General features: G+C 42.7%; 1 protein-coding gene across 4 annotated transcripts in view; it reads right to left on the bottom strand.

The window, feature by feature from the left end:
• Positions 1-1,773: 1,773 nt before the first annotated feature.
• The window catches only part of HACE1 (HECT domain and ankyrin repeat containing E3 ubiquitin protein ligase 1), a 163,121-nt gene continuing 145,054 nt past the window's right edge, over positions 1,774-19,840 (bottom strand). For all 4 annotated transcript variants that reach the window (XM_069726307.1, XM_069726306.1, XM_069726304.1 and 1 more), the window contains 2 exons: positions 12,306-12,419; positions 1,774-2,649 (listed from right to left, as the gene is read on the bottom strand). In XM_069726307.1, the coding sequence (XP_069582408.1) occupies positions 2,547-2,649; positions 12,306-12,419 (217 nt within the window). In that variant the 3' untranslated portion in view covers positions 1,774-2,546. The remainder of the gene's footprint in view (positions 2,650-12,305; positions 12,420-19,840) is intronic.

Below are 19,840 nucleotides of genomic sequence, written 5' to 3'. Positions count from 1 at the left end.
TGCAAATGAGCTGTTAAGTTCTATGGACTGGATAACAATCTGCCTCCAGAGCTTATTTTAAATAAAAGGAGGAGTTACCAGTGTGAAATATGAAATGACTGATACTTTGCTCTCAAACACACACAGCTCTGCAGTGAGATCAGAACTATCACAGTACAGCACAACTAACGCAGTACAGCAGATGTGAAGTTTGTCTCCTTACAGTCACATTTGCAGCTGCAGTGCTCTCAGTGTCTCAGCTTCTATCTCTCAGGCAGCTAGTATGAGGGAAGGGAAGTACAGGAGAGCCGACAGTATTGTGAGAAAACAACTGTAAATTTGTTTGCTGTGTTTGTAATGACTAAGGTTCAACTCTGCTGTACCAAGTTATAATCAGGCACAGCTTTGCAGCAGAGATGGCAGCATTATGAGGGGACATGTTCTGTAACAAATGTTTGTAATGACACAAACTTAATTTCTCTTGTACTGTTGGCTCTGATGTCTCTGCAGAGCGGTGTGTGATTATAAGAGCAAAGTGTCAATCGTAACCTGTCTCACACTAGCAACGTCCCCTTTCATTTCAAATAAACTCTGAAGATTATCAGGGAGATCAAAGCCCAGAGATCTTAGCTCATTTACATATAAGAAAAATCTGCAACAAAACTTCATATGACATATCAAGCTATTATTTTATTCAGCTCCCTATGACCTACATGCTCATACATATAAGGGTTGATCCTACTGAAATATGCTTTTTAACAATTTCATTTTGAAAAATAGAAAAATAAAGACAATAAGTATCATGATTTTGGTATAAAACCATTGCAACAGATATGACAATTAGCAAGTTTTACTCTCTGTAACCTTGTAATAACAATATGCAAATGTCTCATTGTTTGGAAAACCACAAATTATTCCTGCTCTCAAATAATGCACCCTGGCATTAAAAAGCAGCTAGTGCATTATACTATACGAAATAAAATCCTGAGCAATAATATTCATCTTTTACCTACTGTTCTATTCCTATTTATCTAATTGGGTTCTTACTGCATGAATTTCCCCTCAATGCAATGTTTATCAGCTTGACTATCTACAATTGCTGTCTGGACATGTTATCTCAGTTTAGAGTCTGTATTTAGCAAAGAGAGAGGCAGAAAGTCACTCCTGGGATTTTCAGGAAGATATTAAACCGCCTGCATTTATAAATCAGGGTTTTTTTTTCCAAAAGAAATCCAAATTATATGTCAGCTCGAAATTAACAATTTCTCATTTGACCTGGCTTTTCTAATTTTATGTATGAAAACGACTTGCCAAGATCTTCTCATATTTTAGCAGCAGCAATAAATGTTTGTATGAGACAGAAATTGAGATTCTTCCTAAAATGAAAGAGCAGAAGTTTGAACAATGTAGAAAAAAAACTTTTCAGAAATCAATGCAGTAGGTATTTTGCTTGAGGGCACGCCAATAAAATGTGCTAACAAATACAATATTTTATTATTACTGCCATCGAAAGCTTTGATTTGGAACCAAAGGAACAGTGCGTAGACTAGCCGCTGTTTCTTTATTAGTATGGCCATATAATGACCACTTCAATGTATCGTGTTCACACCAATTATCCTCTCCATTTAATATGAGTTAAGCCTCATGCTATTGCTCTTATCTTTTCAATTAAGAACCCTTTGTGGCAGCTTGGTCGTTTCCAATGATTTGTGATCTGCAGTACAACGTTAATGATCTTTCGTGGGCGTTAAGACACACAGAAAATGCATCTCGATATTGCGACACTGTATTAAATGCAATTTATAAAATACTTTATTTTTGTAGGTCCATTTTATACAAAAATACATTTTAGATACTTTTGAGCAACAAAAGGTCTAAATTGAAAAACAAGGACTAAAACATGTAAAAGGAAAGACCAAGGTAAAACATAAAAACATGATGGTCCATTTCCTGGGCAGCAATAAAATGAAAAACAGATCAGTAGCTTAATAACTTATGGGGAAACTGACCTGCTGAACGACTAAACTAAACTAAATTAAAAAGGTATAACTTTGGAAATGGCAGGGTAGGATTACAAAACAATTCACCTTTACAGCATATGTACACTGAAATGGTAGTGCAGATCACAGACAATTACAGCGGCGGACTTTACAACAGACGGTGCGCACACTTCCTCCATAAATGATCCTTAATAAAAAAAATAAAAAAAACAATAAAACAGATTAAAAGCAAAACTGATAGTATTTAAACACACCACAAAATCTGAACATATAAAAACTGGCCTAAAACTCAAAATGTTTTCTGCCCTTGTAAATTGCAGCTCGTTTCTCCGGACGTAATCAGAAAATCGTGATGCCACGGCTAAGACCAGCTTTTTTTTTTTCTCCTTTTCGAATCAAACATCCACACAAACACTTAATCTAGGAGAAAATAGGTACTTTACAAATCTTTGAAAGTCAGCCCTGCCCGTGGGCAGTATCTAGCCTGTTTTCCTCTTGACAGATTTTTAAATTGGATCTGCCACTCTGAATTGTGCATCAGTAGTCAAATGAGTTTTTCTTTCTTCATTATGCCATTGTGTAACCATAGCTTCCGCAGTGCAATGCCACAAGAAGCCTGTCCTTAAGGGTTTCCTTACTCGGGTATTCCGGCAATTTAAGCATATTGATGCTGAAAGACATGAATTGGCAAAGCCAGCGTTAGGTAAAAACCCAAAAGTCATTGTCAGCAGTTGTGAACTACACCTAAATGTAGAAAAAAAACAAAAAAGGAGACTGTTAAACCACATGTTTGATAATGGCATATACACAGGATATGCCATAAATGCATAGTACAACCCCTGGCAAAAATTATGTAATCATCGGCCTTGGAGGATGTTCAGTGAGTTGTTTAATTTTGAAGAAAAACTGCAGATCACAGAAATGGCACAAAACTAAAGTCATTTCAAATGGCAACTTTCTGGCTTTAAGAAACAGTAAAAAAAAATCAAGAACAAAAAATGTGGTAGTCAGTAATGGTTACTTTTTTTTAACCAAGCATAGGGGGAAAATTATGGAGAAGCAAAAGCCATAAATAGCACCAGTATTTATCTCCAGCATGGGGCCAAATTGTGAGTTGCCGTCAGTATAGAGGTAGTGGTTCCTAAATAAATCAATGGGAATTATGACCCTCTGCCCACTGACGGCAACATACGTCAGTGCCCCGTTCTCAAGATCGGCATAGTTCCCACAACTGTAACCTTCATCTACTATACATTTATACTATATCCTGTGTATATGTCATAGAGGTTGATAATCCTTTAAATCAATACACTTTGTAGTGTGAATGGAACACCCGCCAAGGCCGTGGGGTACTCGGGACCGGGTCCGGTCCTTAAAGGAATGTGTCACGGCGCCAACGACCCAGCCAGTGGCCCTGGGCGCCCATGTTAAAGGGAAGGTCTTTAAAGGGGTTTTTGAAATTAGGAAAGTTCATGATGCCACCTGTGGTATTTGGTCAGTGGGGACCGACGCTGCTTAAAGGGGTCCTTTGGGGTGATGTCATGGCAGCCGGATGGTATAACTTCCCCAGGTGAAGTAGGTCGCCAGGGATACCGAAGAATAGATGGAGGATGTTGAGTGGTGCAGTAAAGAACGAAGGACACAGTTGTGCAGTCTTTTTACCTGGTTTACTGATGGTAGCAGGCAGCCACAGTCCAGGGCACCAGATCACAGGTACAGGCAGGGTCCGGCCGGCTTGGAAGCGAGTTCAGAGTCCAGCTTTATCACGTGGAGTTAAAAGCCTTGTGTTGCCTGTTCTGGGGTCGCTGAGGGCAGATGTTTTTAGCCAGGGGGGGCCAATAACCGTGGACCCTCTCCAGGCTATTAATATCTGCCCTCAGTCACTGGCTTTACTACTCTGGCGGAGAAAATTGCGCGGGAGCCCATGCCAATTTTTTCCGCCATTTAACCCTTTAATTTAATAGGTAGAACGGCCAAATTTTGCACATACACACTACTAACATTAGTAGTGTGGAATATGCAACAAAAAAGGGGGATATGACATGGTTTACTGTATGTAAACCAGGTCTCATATCATGTCGGGTTTAGGAAGGAGATAGCAAAAGTCGGCAATTGAATTACCGGCTTTTAAGCTATCTAGCGCTGTATGAAATATTAATATAAAGACATATATGTGTCTCAATGAAATATATATATATATATATATATATATATATATATATATATATACCTATTCTATGTGTACACATTTATTCCAACTATTCTACTGTAAGCTGTCAGTGTGATTTTACTGTACACCGCACTGAATTGCCGGCTTTTCTCGCTAACACCGCTGCGTATTTCTCACAAGTCACACTGCTGGTCCGTGTGTAATCCGTATTTTTCGGGCCCCCATAGACTTGCACTGGCAATTTTTTTGCGCAATACGGTGACAAACGCAGCATGCTGCGATTTTCTACGGCTGTAGAAAGCCGTATAATACGGATCAGTAAAATACGGCAGATAGGAGCTGGGGCATAGAGAATGATTGGGCCGTGTGTAATGCGTGTTTTACGGACGTATTTAATGCGCTCATACGTCCGTAAAACTCGCTAGTGTGACGCCGGCCTAATACTTCCCAACTGTCTAGCAATTAACTCCTCCTCATGAAAAGAGAGAGCAGCTCCCCCCCTGAAGTCAGGTGTAGAGCTCCCCCTTCTGGCCTGGAGTCAGAATGGTGTTGTATGTGCTGATTATCTGTCAAAAAGGAATCCTCCATCGCTTCCAAGCGTGACATCACTCTCCCCGTGAGGAAAGCAATACCATTGTGACAACCAGGACCCTGGGGCGTCACATGAAAAGTATAAAATGCTGTTTTTTTATTCAATATAGTACATGCAATTCGCTCACCACTAGCTAAAAGCTTGAATTTCATACAGAAAACTGTCATTTTATTTTCCTCTAGCTGCTACACATGATAATCTTATATTGTAGAAACGTTTACTTTTCCTACAATAAATATATCTGAGGAAGTCATGATGCTTTTTAAGCCTGGAAAGCTCCTTCAAATCCAGCACACTTTTGAAGAATAAAACTATTGGGTGGTTTGACTGAAATTGAATCTGTCCCCATATTTAGCCTAAACTATTAATATCGGCATACAGGCTATAGAATGCTGATAGAAGTCCTCACTGTACATTAGTGTATGCCTCATACCCGATGCCTTGTGGATAAATCTGCTTTTATCACTTTATATAAATTCCCTCTTCCAGGCTCTGGGAAGATGGTGCCTGGAAGATAACTCTGCCTCCAGAGCTTAGTTTACATTAAGGGGAGTTACCAGCATGATTTGTAATGGTTACCAGTGTGAGATGTATTGGTTACTAGTGTCACCAATGTGATGTGTAATGGCTGCTCCCTGCTCTCCTGATCTCACTGCAGAGCTCTGTGTAATTATCACTGACATCTACAGGTCAGTGATTCAGCTTCCATCTCACAGGCAGACAAGGTTGCAATATTGTTACAATACAGCAGAGCTCAGAGAGCTGTAAAAAATGTGTTTGCAAGAATAGAAAGATTATTTCTGTTCTGTGTTTGTTACATGTCTCACACTGGTAACTCCATCTTTTATTTAAAAAAAAAAGCTCTGGAGGCAGAGTTATCTTCCAAGTGGCGTTATCCCCGTAGCCTGAAAGAAGTCACTTACATATAAGGAAATTGTGTATTTCTCTGCATTAAAGGGAATCTGTCAACCCAAAATTCGCCTATAAGCTAAGGCCACCGGCATCAGCGGCTTATCTACAGTAGACAAAGTACGCCTGCGCAGGAGCTGCGGCAGGAAGCAAAAAAGAGGACGTCATCTTATGAAGATGGGAGGCGCTGGACCCGGACCGCGACGCCCATCGGACCAGACCACATCGGGACTGCCCCTGAGTGAGTATAATCTACCATTTTTTTCTTATCTTTCAGGTTACATTGGGGGCTTATCTACAGCATTACAGAATGCTGTAGATAAGCCCCTGAAGCTGGTGGCTTTAGCTTATGGGCGAATTTTGGGGTGACAGATTCCCTTTAAGGATAGGTTCCCACGATCCGGAACTAGCAGCGCTTTGGACGCAGCATATGTTCGCCACGTCCAAAGTGTTGGCTACTATTGAACACAGGTAGATCGGCATGTGTTCACTGAACCATGAGGTTTTACCACATCCAATACATTCTATTGGTGAAATTTCTGTTGAGGAGACCCTAGAAATTAACATGCTCCAGTTTTGAAAGACACACCACATGTCAGTTTTCGTGGGTGATTTGCAGGTGCATGCATAGTTGACATGGGATTTCTAGAAGTCCCATCCACTATGAAGTTACATCTGGCCTCTGCGGGTTTGACGCTGCATAAATACGCAATGTCAAACCTGCAGCATTTCCTGATCGTGGGCATATACTATAAGACATCAGATCGCAGATATCAAAGTATCACTTTATTCAGCTTCCTATGATCTACATGCCCATATAGACGGTATAGGACGGTTGATCCTATTGACAGATTCCCTTTGAAAAGAATCTGGCATCTCTCAACATATCTGCTTTAGGCTGGTTTCACATTTGCGTTTTTTGGCGCTGCGTTTTGGCGCAAAAAAATGCATGCTTTTTTCCCTATATTTAACATTAAAAACGCATGCTTTTTTGGTATGCGTTTTGCCGCGTTTGACGACGCATGTGTCGTTTCTCTGCTTGCGTTTTGTTGCAGAAATGCTACATGTAGTAATTTCTAGAGGCGTTTTTTTTGCGGCATAAAAATGTATTGCTGTCTATGTAAACGCATGCGTTTTTAAGCACATGCGTTTGGTTGCGTTTTTAAACGCATGCGTTTCCATAGAAAAAAACAAGTCTACACACTGATAGGCCACCCCCCACAATCAAGGTGATAAAGGGATCCAAACCCTAACCCTAACCCCCACCATCAAGGTGATAAAGGGATCCTAACCCTAACCCTAGGGATCCAAACCCTAACCCTAGCTATTTCTAGTGGGTTTTCTAGTTGATTTTGATGATTGGCAGCTGTCACACACTTCTCATCATGCGTTTCAAAATTGCAAACGCAGGAAAAAACGCATGTAAACGCGTCAAAACGCCACGTTTTTTTACCGCATGCGTCTAAAAAAACGCGCTTGCACGCGTTTACATGCGTTTTTTTCACCACCTGCGTTTGCGTTTTTAACGCTGCGTTTTTAAACGCAAATGTGAAACTAGCCTTAGACTGGGTTCACACCCCATTTAGGTCCCCATTCAGTATTCTGTTGAGGGCTTCTATCTGAATAGATAAAAACAGACTATTGTGTCAGGTTTTCTTAACACCACCAGAAAGAAGATCAGAGTGCAAGATTTCATATTTTGGACTCCATTTACCTATTTGAAGGCAATGAATCAGTTGGGAGAATGTTTGAATACAGTTTTTCGGGTACGTAGATGTTCACGATGGAGATCAGAACAGGGACCAGGATGTTGTGGGAACCCAGCCATAGCAATTCTTGTACTCTGCTAGCAATGGCAATGTTCGAGCATTGTTTCTTAGATATTTGCACTGTGTTGTTCTTCTATTATTCCATACAGAATTTGATTACCAAATTGACCACTCAGTATTATCAATTGGGGGAATTTCCCATTTACAATCTGGCACTGTCTAATCAGTGCTGACTGTGTAGAGACATACCCATTTGCCACATAGAAAATCATAATACCTACAGTCCATATATATTTGGACAGAGATAAAATTTTTCTAATTTTGGTTATAGACATTACCACAATGAATTTTAAACAAAACAATTCAGATGCAGTTGAAGTTCAGACTTTCAGCTTTCATTTGAGGGTATCCACATTAAAATTGGATGAAGGGTTTAGGAGTTTCAACTCCTTAACATGTGCCACCCGTTTTTAAAGGGACCAAAAGTAATTGGACAGATTAAATAATTTTAAATAAAATGTTAATTTCTAGTACTTGGTTGAAAACACTTTGTTGGCAATGACTGCCTGAAGACTTGAACTCAAGGACATCACCAGACGCTGTGTTTCCTCCCTTTTGATGCTCTGCCAAGCCTTCACTGCGGTGGTTTTCAGTTGCTGTTTGTTTGTGGGCCTTTCTGTCTGAAGTTTAGTCTTTAACAAGTGAAATGCATGCTCAATTGGGTTGAGATCAGGTGACTGACTTGGCCATTCAAGAATATTCCACTTCTTTGCTGTAATAAACTCCTGGGTTGCTTTGGCTTTATGTTTTGGGTCATAGTCCATCTGTAGTATGAAACGACGACCAATCAGTTTGGCTGCTTTTGGCTGGATCTGAACACACAGTATGGCTCTGAATACCTCAGAATTCAATCGGCTGCTTCTGTCCTGTGTCACATCATCAATAAACACTAGTGACCCAGTGCCACTGGCAGCCATACATGCCCAAGACATCACACTGCCTCCGCCATGTTTTACAGATGATGTGGTATGCTTTGGATCATGAGCTGTACCACGACTTCACCATACTTTTCTCTTTCCATCATTCTGGTAAAGGTTGATCTTGGTTTCATCTGTCCAAAGAATGTTCTTCCAGAACTGTGCTGGCTTTTTTAGATGTTTTTTTTTAAGCAAAGTCCAGTCTAGCCTTTTATTCTTGATGCTTATGAGTGGCTTGCACCGTGCAGTGAACCCTCTGTATTTACTTTCATGCAGTCTTCTTTTTATGGTAGATTTGGATATTGATACACCTACCTCCTGGAGAGTGTTGTTCACTTGGTTGACTGTTGTCTTCCGTGGGCGCCCAGGTCTTTTTGCATTGATGAGTTCACCAGTGCTTTCTTTCTTTCTCAGGATGTACCAAACTGTAGATTTTGCCACTCCTAATACTGTAGCAATTGCTCAGATGGGTTTTTTCTGTTTTCGCAGCGTAAGGATGGCTTGTTTCACCTGCATGGAGAGCTCCTTTGACCACATGTTTACTTCACAGCAAAACCTTCCAAATGCAAGCACCACACCTCAAATCAACTCCAGGCCTTTTATCTGTTTAATTGAGAATGACATAACGAAGGGATTGCCCACACCTGTCCATGAAATAGCCTTGGAGTCAATTGTCCAATTACTTTTGATCCCTTTAAAAACAGGGTGGCACATGTTAAGGAGCTGAAACTCCTAAACCCATCATCCAATTTTAATGTGGATACCCTCAAATGAAAGCTGAAAGTCTGAACTTCAACTGCATCTGAATTGTTTTGTTTAAAATTCATTGTGGTAATGTCTATAACCAAAATAAGAAAAATGTATCTGTCCAAATATATATGGACTTAACTGTAGTTGTCAATTTATCCTATATTTTTAGTAGGAATAAAGGAGGAACACCACAATGCAGAGTTGTTATTGCTATGTTATGGTGAATGCAAGTATTTACTGAAACATTTAGAAAAAAAGTGAACAAATGGTCAGCCCAACTCAGGTTTCCTTGTCTTCTGGATTCAGTAAGTTTCTGTAGACAGGATGTACAGACAATAAATCCCAGTTGGTTCCCAGGTAGTAACGTAGATATAAATCTGTTGCATTGTTAAGAGAAAAAAAAAATAGAAACAATACACCTCAAAATGATGAAAGAGAACCTATCAGCATGATTTTGTAATGTAAATTGAATGGCGCCGTAATACTGATTACATTGATACCTTTGGAGAAGAAATCAGCTCTGTGGTTCTACTTTAATCATTGCTTAAAGTTTTCTGCTTATTAGATTTTGGTGCACAGGGGCTGGGCTGTACATTGGGTCTTCTCCTCCCTGTCTGTGATTCCCAGGTCCCTCTGCCTGCCTCCAGTCTATGAATCCTCGGCCCCACTGCCTGCCTCCATTCTATGAATCCCCGGCCCCTCTGTCTGCCTCCAGTCTATGATTCCCCGGCCCCTCTGCCTGCCTCCAGTCTACTAATCCCCGGCCCCTCTGCCTGCCTCCAGTCTATGATTCCCCGGCTCCTCTGCCTGCCTCCATTCTATGAATCCCCGGCCCCTCTGCCTGCCTCTAGTCTATGATTCCCCGGCTCCTCTGTCTGCCTCCAGTCTATGACTCCCCGGCCTCTCTGCCTTCCTCCAATCTATGAATCCCCGGCCCCTCGGCCTGCCTCCAGTCTATGATTCCCCGGCCCCTCTGTCTGCCTCCAGTCTATGAATCCCCGGCCCCTCTGCCTGCCTCTCGTTTATGATTCCCCGGCTCCTCTGTCTGCCTCCAGTCTATGACTCCCCGGCCTCTCTGCCTTCCTCCAATCTATGACTCCCCGGCCTCTCTGCCTTCCTCCAATCTATGAATCCCCGGCCCCTCGGCCTGCCTCCAGTCTATGATTCCCCGGCCCCTCTGTCTGCCTCCAGTCTATGATTCCCCGGCCCTTCTGCCTGCCTCCAGTGTATGATTCCCCGGCCCCTCTGCCTGCCTCCAGTCTATGAATCCCCGGCCCCTCTGCCTGCCTCCAGTCTATGAATCCCTGGCCCCTCTGCCTGCCTCCAGTCTACGATTCCCCGGCCCCTCTTCCTGCCTCCAGTCTACTAATCCCCGGCCCCTCTGCCTGCCTCCAGTCTATGATTCCCCGGCCTCTCTGCCTGCCTCCAGTCTATGAATCCCCGGCCCCTCTGCCTGCCTCTAGTCTATGATTCCCCGGCTCCTCTGTCTGCCTCCAGTCTATGATTCCCCGGCCTCTCTGCCTTCCTCCAATCTATGAATCCCCAGCCCCTCGGCCTGCCTCCAGTCTATGATTCCCCGGCCCCTCTGTCTGCCTCCAGTCTATGAATCCCCGGCCCCTCTGCCTGCCTCCAATCTATGACTCCCCGGCCCCTCTGCCTGCCTCCAGTCTATGAATCCCCGGCTCCTCTGTCTTCCTTCAGTCTATGATTCCCCGGCCCCTCGGCCTGCCTCCAGTCTATGATTCCCCGGCCCCTCTGTCTGCCTCCAGTCTATGAATCCCCGGCCCCTCTGCCTGCCTCCAATCTATGACTCCCCGGCCCCTCTGCCTGCCTCCAGTCTATGAATCCCCGGCTCCTCTGTCTTCCTTCAGTCTATGATTCCCCGGCCCCTCTGCCTGCCTCCAGTCTATGATTCCCTGGCCCCTCTGCCTGCCTCCAGTCTATGATTCCCCGGCCCCTCTGCCTGCCTCCAGTCTATGAATCCCCGGCCCCTCTGCCTGCCTCCAGTCTATGATTCCCAGGCCCCTCTGCCTGCCTTCAGTCTATGATTCCCTGGCCCCTCTGCCTGCGTCTAGTCTGTGATTCCCAACCTCTCTGCCTGCTTCCGGTCTTTGAGTGACCTGCCTTCTGTTTGAAATCTCAATATGCGCTCCCCATGGCAATAACTGCGCCGACGTGAGATCTGAAACAGGGGAGGAAGGACATTCACAGACAAGAGGCAGGTAGAGGAGCTGAGGAATCTCAGACATGGAGGAAAAGACCCAATACACAGTTCAACCCTTGTGCACTGAAATCTAACCATTTGAAGTTTTCTGCTAATTAAAGAATAACTACTAAAAGGATGTGCTCACCAAAGGTATCAATGTAATCAGTATTACAACATTACAGCCATGTCTTTACATTACAAAATCGTGCAGACAGAGTTTCTTTAAATTCTATCATTGTCTTTTCAGGGAAGAGTAAGGGAGAGAATAGGATTTAATAATATATAACAGTTGATGCCTTATGGACCACTGAGTGTTTATAATCCTCTGTTAAGTATTATTAAATGCTATTCTCTCCTTCCCTAACTATCCTTTACATGATGATGGATTTTAACAAGTTTTCTAAATTAAAGTGCAATTTTTTTTCTTTTGGGAAAGCAAAATAACAATTGAACTGACCTATATCTACATTTACTAAACCAGACATTCCAAAATTGTCGATAGGACCTTTTCAATGACTGACAGCCTTCCCTGAGGCAGGGGGCATGTAGACATTGTCAATCATTGACTGAAACTTCACTCTAGGCTCATAAGCCTAGAAAACAGCAGGTTTTGATGCCATTAATTGCAAGGCGTACTGAATCTTTTCCCAGAAAACTCTACATCAGTCTCCTCTTGGCAAGGAGGCACAATTAACATCCATACTTAAAAAGCCATCTGAAACAAAACCAGGCATGAGCCCACATAAGCTGGCTCATTTTCTGGCAGGAGTTTATCCGTCTCAGATTCTGCCCAGCAGGACTGAAGAAACTAGGCTGAGAATGCTTTTAACGTGACATGATATATAGATGACAAAAAAGAAACCAACACAATGGCAATATAATCGTCTTAATAATCTTTAACTGTACAGAATGAATGTCTGCATGAAATTTAAGATGCGACTTTCTGAACATACCATGTACTAGATGTTGGGAGCAGATTTGATGTGTAAGCCACAGCGGCAATGGTGAAATTTTGGAGCCCACTTCCTCCCATGATAAATGCAAAACCGCCATGAGGCACTCTGGAACTAAACAAAATGACAAACAAACCATGACTTATTACACATGTAGATGTCTGATACCGTGTAATAATGGCAGCACATGAGCTGTTGACATAAATGCATATTATTGTTGCTGCAACCCATGTGTAACATGAAACTATATGAAAGAATTATACTAAATGTAGGAAACAAGAAGCAAATAAATTGAAACCCAGTCAACTAAGAAATGAAGGAACTGACAAATCAAACGCCGAGCGTTTATTACAAACATTTACTTGAAAAGACCTTCAAAAATTGCAGTTATTACCTCAACTAGCAAAATGGCCAGTGTGGTCCCCGCGATTAATGAAAGTCAGCCCGTAAGTAGTAAGTGACCTAAAGCTGGCCACACGGGACGGTGTCACATCAGCACTCTTACCCTGACATATTTCGGCTAGTCGTTGCTTCCACTTGTTAATAGCTGCCAAAATATGGTGAACTGGTGAACTTAGTGAATCAGATTCATGGTCGGTTTAAAGGGAACCAGTCACTGGTTTTTGAGTCTCTCAACAAACGCCACCACCTTTATCTGTTCCTGTACTGCATTCCACAAACTTGTATATTGTCTCCCGACTTCCCCCATATAACCCCAATAATACCACTTGAATCGCTCCCGTATTGTATCTAAATGAGGACGGTCCGATCCAATGAGTATCCTTGTTAGAGCGTCTGTGCCTCCTCTCTCCTAATTGCCGTCTTCAGGCTCTGATTGATGTGGATGACATGTCCTGCGTCCTCCACATAGTGCAACGCAATCTTGTGCCTGCTCAGTAGTATAGCAGGCCCGAGCAGGCACACTTCCGGAGCCGGAATGACATCTATCAGCGCAAGTGCAGCAATGTCCTTTGCTCTACCCTCGGTAGGGCAAAGTGCGCCAGCCTAGGTCGGTGATGCTACTGGTCCAGTCGGGAGGCAATATACACATTTGTGGAATGGAGTACAGGAGCAGATAAAAGATGATGGCATTTGATGAGAGACTGAAAAACTGGTCAAAGGCTGCCTTCAACAGGAGTCTGTCACCTCCAAAGTGCAAATTAAAACACTTATATGCGTATGTCTATAAAATGACACCTATAGTATAGATTATAGTGGCCAGAGACTCAGGGCGCTGTTATTCCCCCTCAATTTGCATACTGAGCACTGTGATACAGTATGTTGGTCGGCAGCGGATAAGCGAACACTGCCTGAAATCAATCAGCAGCTTTTCACAGACCCTGCAGGAGATTTTTTAAAACTTTTTTTTAGTCTTTGACCTGTCATGCAATGGCTTAACTGCGATAGAGCTATAGGTTGTGGGTGTAAAGAGAGTTTAAATATTCATTTGGTAGAGTTTTGGTACACAGATTTCCTGTTAAGAAAATCTGAAATAGGTTATGGAGAAGTTACAGCACTTTACTGTTAAAGAATAAAAAGAATGTCCAAGTTCGGCAGACCCGCCCACTGTGAACAATAATCTATGAATGTAGCAAAAGGTCAAACGAGCCTTTCAAACAGGAGTCATTATATCTCGTTAAAATGTTAAGATATTTAATCAAAAATTGCATGTCCTTTTAAGATATAGGCCCATTATTTATCATTGCCTTGGCACCTGTTTTGTATCTAGTTTTGTGCCAATTCAATATATTGTTTTCACCTTTTTTAAGTCTATTTAATATACGTTTGCTACTCTTTTTACATTTTTCGCCTGATAATCAATTGCGTCTACCAGTTATCCCTGGTGTATTTCAGCATACGCCAGCATTTTGTTGCAATATTTGCAACTTTTTGTTGACAAACTGTAACTTTTGGCAGCTCAATACTGAAATTTTTTTTTTACATTGTGCCTACTTCATTAATCACATGCTTCATTTCGAAGAATTTGGAGGAAAAAAAAATACAACTAACACCAGATAGATAAAAAAAAAGGAAAACAACTTAAAAAATGCACATCATGAATCAGCGCCATGATGTATCTACATACACACATATATACAGTGAAGCAAAAAAGTATTTAGTCAGTCAGCAATAGTGCAAGTTCCACCACTTAAAAAGATGAGAGGCGTCTGTAATTTACATCATAGGTAGACCTCAACTATGGGAGACAAACTGAGAAAAAAAAATCCACAAAATCACATTGTCTGTTTTTTTAACATTTTATTTGCATATTATGGTGGAAAATAAGTATTTGGTCAGAAACAAAATTTCATCTCAATACTTTGTAATATATCCTTTGTTGGCAATGACAGAGGTCAAATGTTTTCTGTAAGTCTTCACAAGGTTGCCACACACTGTTGTTGGTATGTTGGCCCATTCCTCCATGCAGATCTCCTCTAGAGCAGTGATGTTTTTGGCTTTTCGCTTGGCAACACGGACTTTCAACTCCCTCCAAAGGTTTTCTATAGGGTTGAGATCTGGAGACTGGCTAGGCCACTCCAGGACCTTGAAATGCTTCTTACGAAGCCACTCCTTCATTGTCCTGGCGGTGTGCTTTGGATCATTGTCATGTTGAAAGACCCAGCCACGTTTCATCTTCAATGCCCTTGCTGATGGAAGGAGGTTTGCACTCAAAATCTCACGATACATGGCCCCATTCATTCTTTCATGTACCCGGATCAGTCGTCCTGGCCCCTTTGCAGAGAAACAGCCCCAAAGCATGATGTTTCCACCACCATGCTTTACAGTAGGTATGGTGTTTGATGGATGCAACTCAGTATTCTTTTTCCTCCAAACACGACAAGTTGTGTTTCTACCAAACAGTTCCCGTTTGGTTTCATCAGACCATAGGACATTCTCCCAAAACTCCTCTGGATCATCCAAATGCTCTCTTGCAAACTTCAGACGGGCCCGGACATGTACTGGCTTAAGCAGTGGGACACGTCTGGCACTGCAGGATCTGAGTCCATGGTGGCGTAGTGTGTTACTTATGGTAGGCCTTGTTACATTGGTCCCAGCTCTCTGCAGTTCATTCACTAGGTCCCCCCGCGTGGTTCTGGGATTTTTGCTCACCGTTCTTGTGATCATTCTGACCCCACGGGGTGGGATTTTGCGTGGAGCCCTAGATCGAGGGAGATTATCAGTGGTCTTGTATGTCTTCCATTTTCTAATTATTGCTCCCATTGTTGATTTCTTCACTCCAAGCTGGTTGGCTATTGCAGATTCAGTCTTCCCAGCCTGGTGCAGGGCTACAATTTTGTTTCTGGTGTCCTTTGACAGCTCTTTTGTCTTCACCATAGTGGAGTTTGGAGTCAGACTGTTTGAGGGTGTGCACAGGTGTCTTTTTATACTGATAACAAGTTTAAACAGGTGCCATTACTACAGGTAATGAGTGGAGGAAAGAGGAGACTCTTAAAGAAGAAGTTACAGGTCTGTGAGAGCCAGAAATCTTGATTGTTTGTTTCTGACCAAATACTTATTTTCCACCATAATATGCAAATAAAATGTTAAAAAAACAGACAATGTGATTTTGTGGATTTTTTTTTCTCAGTTTGTCTCCCATAGTTGAGGTCTACCTATGATGTAAATTACAGACGCCTCTCATCTTTTTAAGTGGTGGAACTTGCACTATTGCTGACTGACTAAATACTTTTTTGCCCCACTGTATATATATACACACACACACTAGATGTCAAGCAGACAAATACTATGTGGCTGCTATATACATACATATTGTAGAATACCCGATGCGTTAATACAGGCCACGCAATATATAACAGTGGCCATGCAGTATATAACACAGCCCACGCAGTGTATAGCAACCACGCAGTATATAACACAGGCGACGTAGTATATAACACAGGCCACGTCGTATATAACACTGGCCACGTAATATATAGCACAGCCCATGCAGTATATAGCAGCCACTTAGTCTATAACTCAGTCCACGCAGTATATAGCATCCACGTGGTATATAACAGTGGCCACGTAATATATAGCGCAGCCCACGCAGTATATAACACTGGCCTTGTAATATATATATAGCACAGCCCACGCAGTATATAACAGTGGCCACGTAATATATAGCACAGCCCACGCAGTATAGAACACAGCCCACATAGTATGGAACACTGCCTATGTAGTATATAGCAGCCATGCTTTATCTAACACAGCCCACGTGTTACCCTTACCCTTACCCTTCTGGGTAATTTCGCAATGCATCGCCGGGAACGGAAGATGGCGGCCGGCACGAGCGGCTCGGCGGACTATGGAGGGTGAGAATAGCAGTTTTTTTTATTATTATTTTTAACATTACATTTTTTTACTATTGATGCCGCATAGGCAGCATCAATAGTAAAAAGTTGGGGACACACAGGGTTAATAGCAGCGGTTACAGAGTGCGTTACCCACGGCATAACGCGGTCCGTTACCGCCGGCATAACCCTGTGTGAGCGGTGACTGGAGAGGAGTATGCGGGCGCCGGGCACTGACTGCGGGGAGTAAGGAGCGGCCATTTTCTTCCGGACTGTGCCCGTCGCTGATTGGTCGTGGCTGTGTTGCCGCGACCAATCAGCGACTTGGATTTCCATGACAGACAGAGGCCGCGACCAATGAATATTCGCGACAGAAAGAAGGACAGAAAGACAGAAAGACGGAAGTAACCCTTAGACAATTATATAGATGTGTGTGTATATATATATATATGTATAGATATATATATATCTATACATATATATATATACACACACACCTATCTATATAATTGTCTAAGGTCAACTTCCGTCTGTTTGTCACGAAAATCGCGTGTCACCAATCAGCGACAGGCACAGTATGGCCTCGAATTGGCCCCTTCCTACCTCCCTCCAGTCAGTGCCCCCTCCATACTCCCATCCAGTCAGTGCCCCCTCCATACTCCCCTCCAATCCGCATCCACATAGCGTTTCAGAAGTCCGTTAAACGGACTGCGTTACACCGCATCATAAAGCAGTATAACGCAGTCCGTTACCGGTGGCATTAAACCTGTGTGACCAACGTTTTACTATTGATGCTGCCTCCTACGCAGCATCAATAGTGAAAACATATAATGTTAAAAATAATAATTAAAAAAAATCATATTCTCATCTTCCGTCGTCCGCGGCAGCCTTTCCCGTTCCTCGCAACGCTCCGGTCCCAAGAATGCACTGCGGCAACAAGCCATGATGACGCAGCGGTCTCGCGAGACCGCTATATCATCACGGGTTACTGCAGCAAGGCATTACTGGGAACGGAGCGTCGCGACGAGCATCGCTATAGGCCTGGGTTAGATCCGTGGGCTGCCGGAAGGTGAGTATATAACTAATTTTTATTTTTATTCTTTTTTTTTTTTTTTTTTTTTTTAACAGGGATATGGTGCCCACATTGCTATATACTACGTGGGCTGTGTTATATACTGTGTGGGCTGTGCTATATACTACGTAAGCTGTGGTATATACTACGTGGGCTGTGTTATATACTCCGTGGTCTGTGTTCTATACTGCGTGGGCTGTGCTATATACTATGTGGTCTGTGTTCTATACTGAGTGGGCTGTGCTATATACTACGTAACCTGTGGTATATACTACGTGGGCTGTGTTATATACTCCGTGGTCTGTGTTATATACTGTGTGGGCTGTGCTATATATTACGTAAGCTGTGGTATATAATACGTGGGCTGTGTTATATACTCCGTGGTCTGTGTTCTACACTACGTGGGCTGTGCTATATACTGCGTGGCCTGTGCTATGTACTACGTGGCTCTACAATATACTACGTGGCTGTGCAATATACTATGTGGGCTGTGCTATATACTACGTGGCTGTGCTATATACTAAATAGCAGTGCTATATACTACATGGCCAGCCGCAAACAATATTATTTTAGAGGATTATTATTGATCAACAACTATGTTCTCAATCAACCCAAAAGACTCAAATATCAAAAGCTTACTAATTTTGGAAGTTGGAGTGTTTTTGCAGGTAACTATTACTGTGCAAAATTATTAGGCAACTTAATAAAAACCAAATATATTCCCATCTCACTTGTTTATTTTCACCAGGTAAACCAATATAACTGCACAAAATAAATATTTCTGACACGCAAAAACAAAACCCCCCAAAATTAGTGACCAATATAGCCACGTTTCTTTATGATGACACTCAACAGCCTTCCATCCATAGATTCTATCAGTTGCGTGATCTGTTTACGACCAACATTGCATGCAGCAGCCACCACAGCCTCCCAGACACTGTTCCGAGAGGTGTACCGTTTTCCCTCCCTGTAGACCTCACATTTTATGAGGGACCACAGGTTCTCTATGGGATTCAGATCAGGTGAACAAGGGGCATGTCATTATTTTTTCTTCTTTGAGACCTTTACTGGCCAGCCACGCTGTGGAGTAGTTGGAGGCATGTGATGGAACATTGTCCTGCATGAGAATCAGGTTTTTCTTGAACGATACCGACTTCTTCCTGTACCACTGCTTTAAGAAGTTGTCTTCCAGAAACTGGCAGTAGGTCTGGGAGTTGAGATTCACTCCATCCTCAACCCGAAAAGGTCCCACAAGTTCATCTTTGATGATACCAGCCCATACCAGAACCCCACGTCCACCTTGCTGGCGTCTGAGTCGGAGTGGAGCCCTCTGCCCTTTACTGATCCAGCCTCTGGCCCATCCGTTTGGCCCATCAAGAGTCACTCTCATTTCATCAGTCCATAAAACCTTTGAAAAGTCAGTCTTAAGATATTTCTTGTCCCAGTTTTGATGTTTTATCGTAGTAATGATAATAATAATAATAACAATATTCTTTATTTATATAGCGCCAACATATTCCGCAGCGCTTTACAGCTTAACAGTTTCAAACACAACAGTCATAAGTAACAACGTTTACAATACAATAATTAAAGCACAATAAGATGACCCTGCTCGTGAAAGCTTACAATCTACAATGAGGTGGGGGAGATACAAAGTACAGGTGTGTATTTACAATGATGTATTTACAATGATGGTGCAGCCATCTTCAGGGAGTGGGGGATAAATGGAGATAGTGAATGGGCTACACACAACATAAAATGACTGATTAGGGAACGTGATAGGCCGCTAGGAACAAATATGTTTTGAGGGAGTGCCTAAAACTATGCAAATTGTGAATGGTCATAATATCTTGGGGTAGAGCATTCCAGAGGATTGGCACAGCACGGGAGAACTCTTGGAGTCGGGAGTGGGAGGTACGGATTAGTGCAGAGGTTAGTCGAAAGTCATTTGCAGAGCGCAGAGGTCGGTTAGGCCGATAGACAGAAATGAGGGAGGAGATGTAAGGGGGTGCTGCACTGTGAAGAGCTTTGTGGGTGAGAACAAGTATTTTGAGTTGGATTCTATAATGAATGGGCAGCCAGTGTAACGACTGGCGAAGAGCGGACGTGTCCGAGTAACAATTAGCTAGATAGACAACCCTGGCTGCTGCATTAAGGATAGACTGGAAAGG

Source organism: Ranitomeya imitator, chromosome 5, assembly GCF_032444005.1.
Source record: "Ranitomeya imitator isolate aRanImi1 chromosome 5, aRanImi1.pri, whole genome shotgun sequence".
In the NCBI taxonomy this organism is placed as follows: domain Eukaryota; kingdom Metazoa; phylum Chordata; class Amphibia; order Anura; family Dendrobatidae; genus Ranitomeya; species Ranitomeya imitator.
The sequence above is the reverse complement of the archived record's forward strand: the minus strand, read 5'-3'. Positions and strand labels throughout refer to the sequence as shown.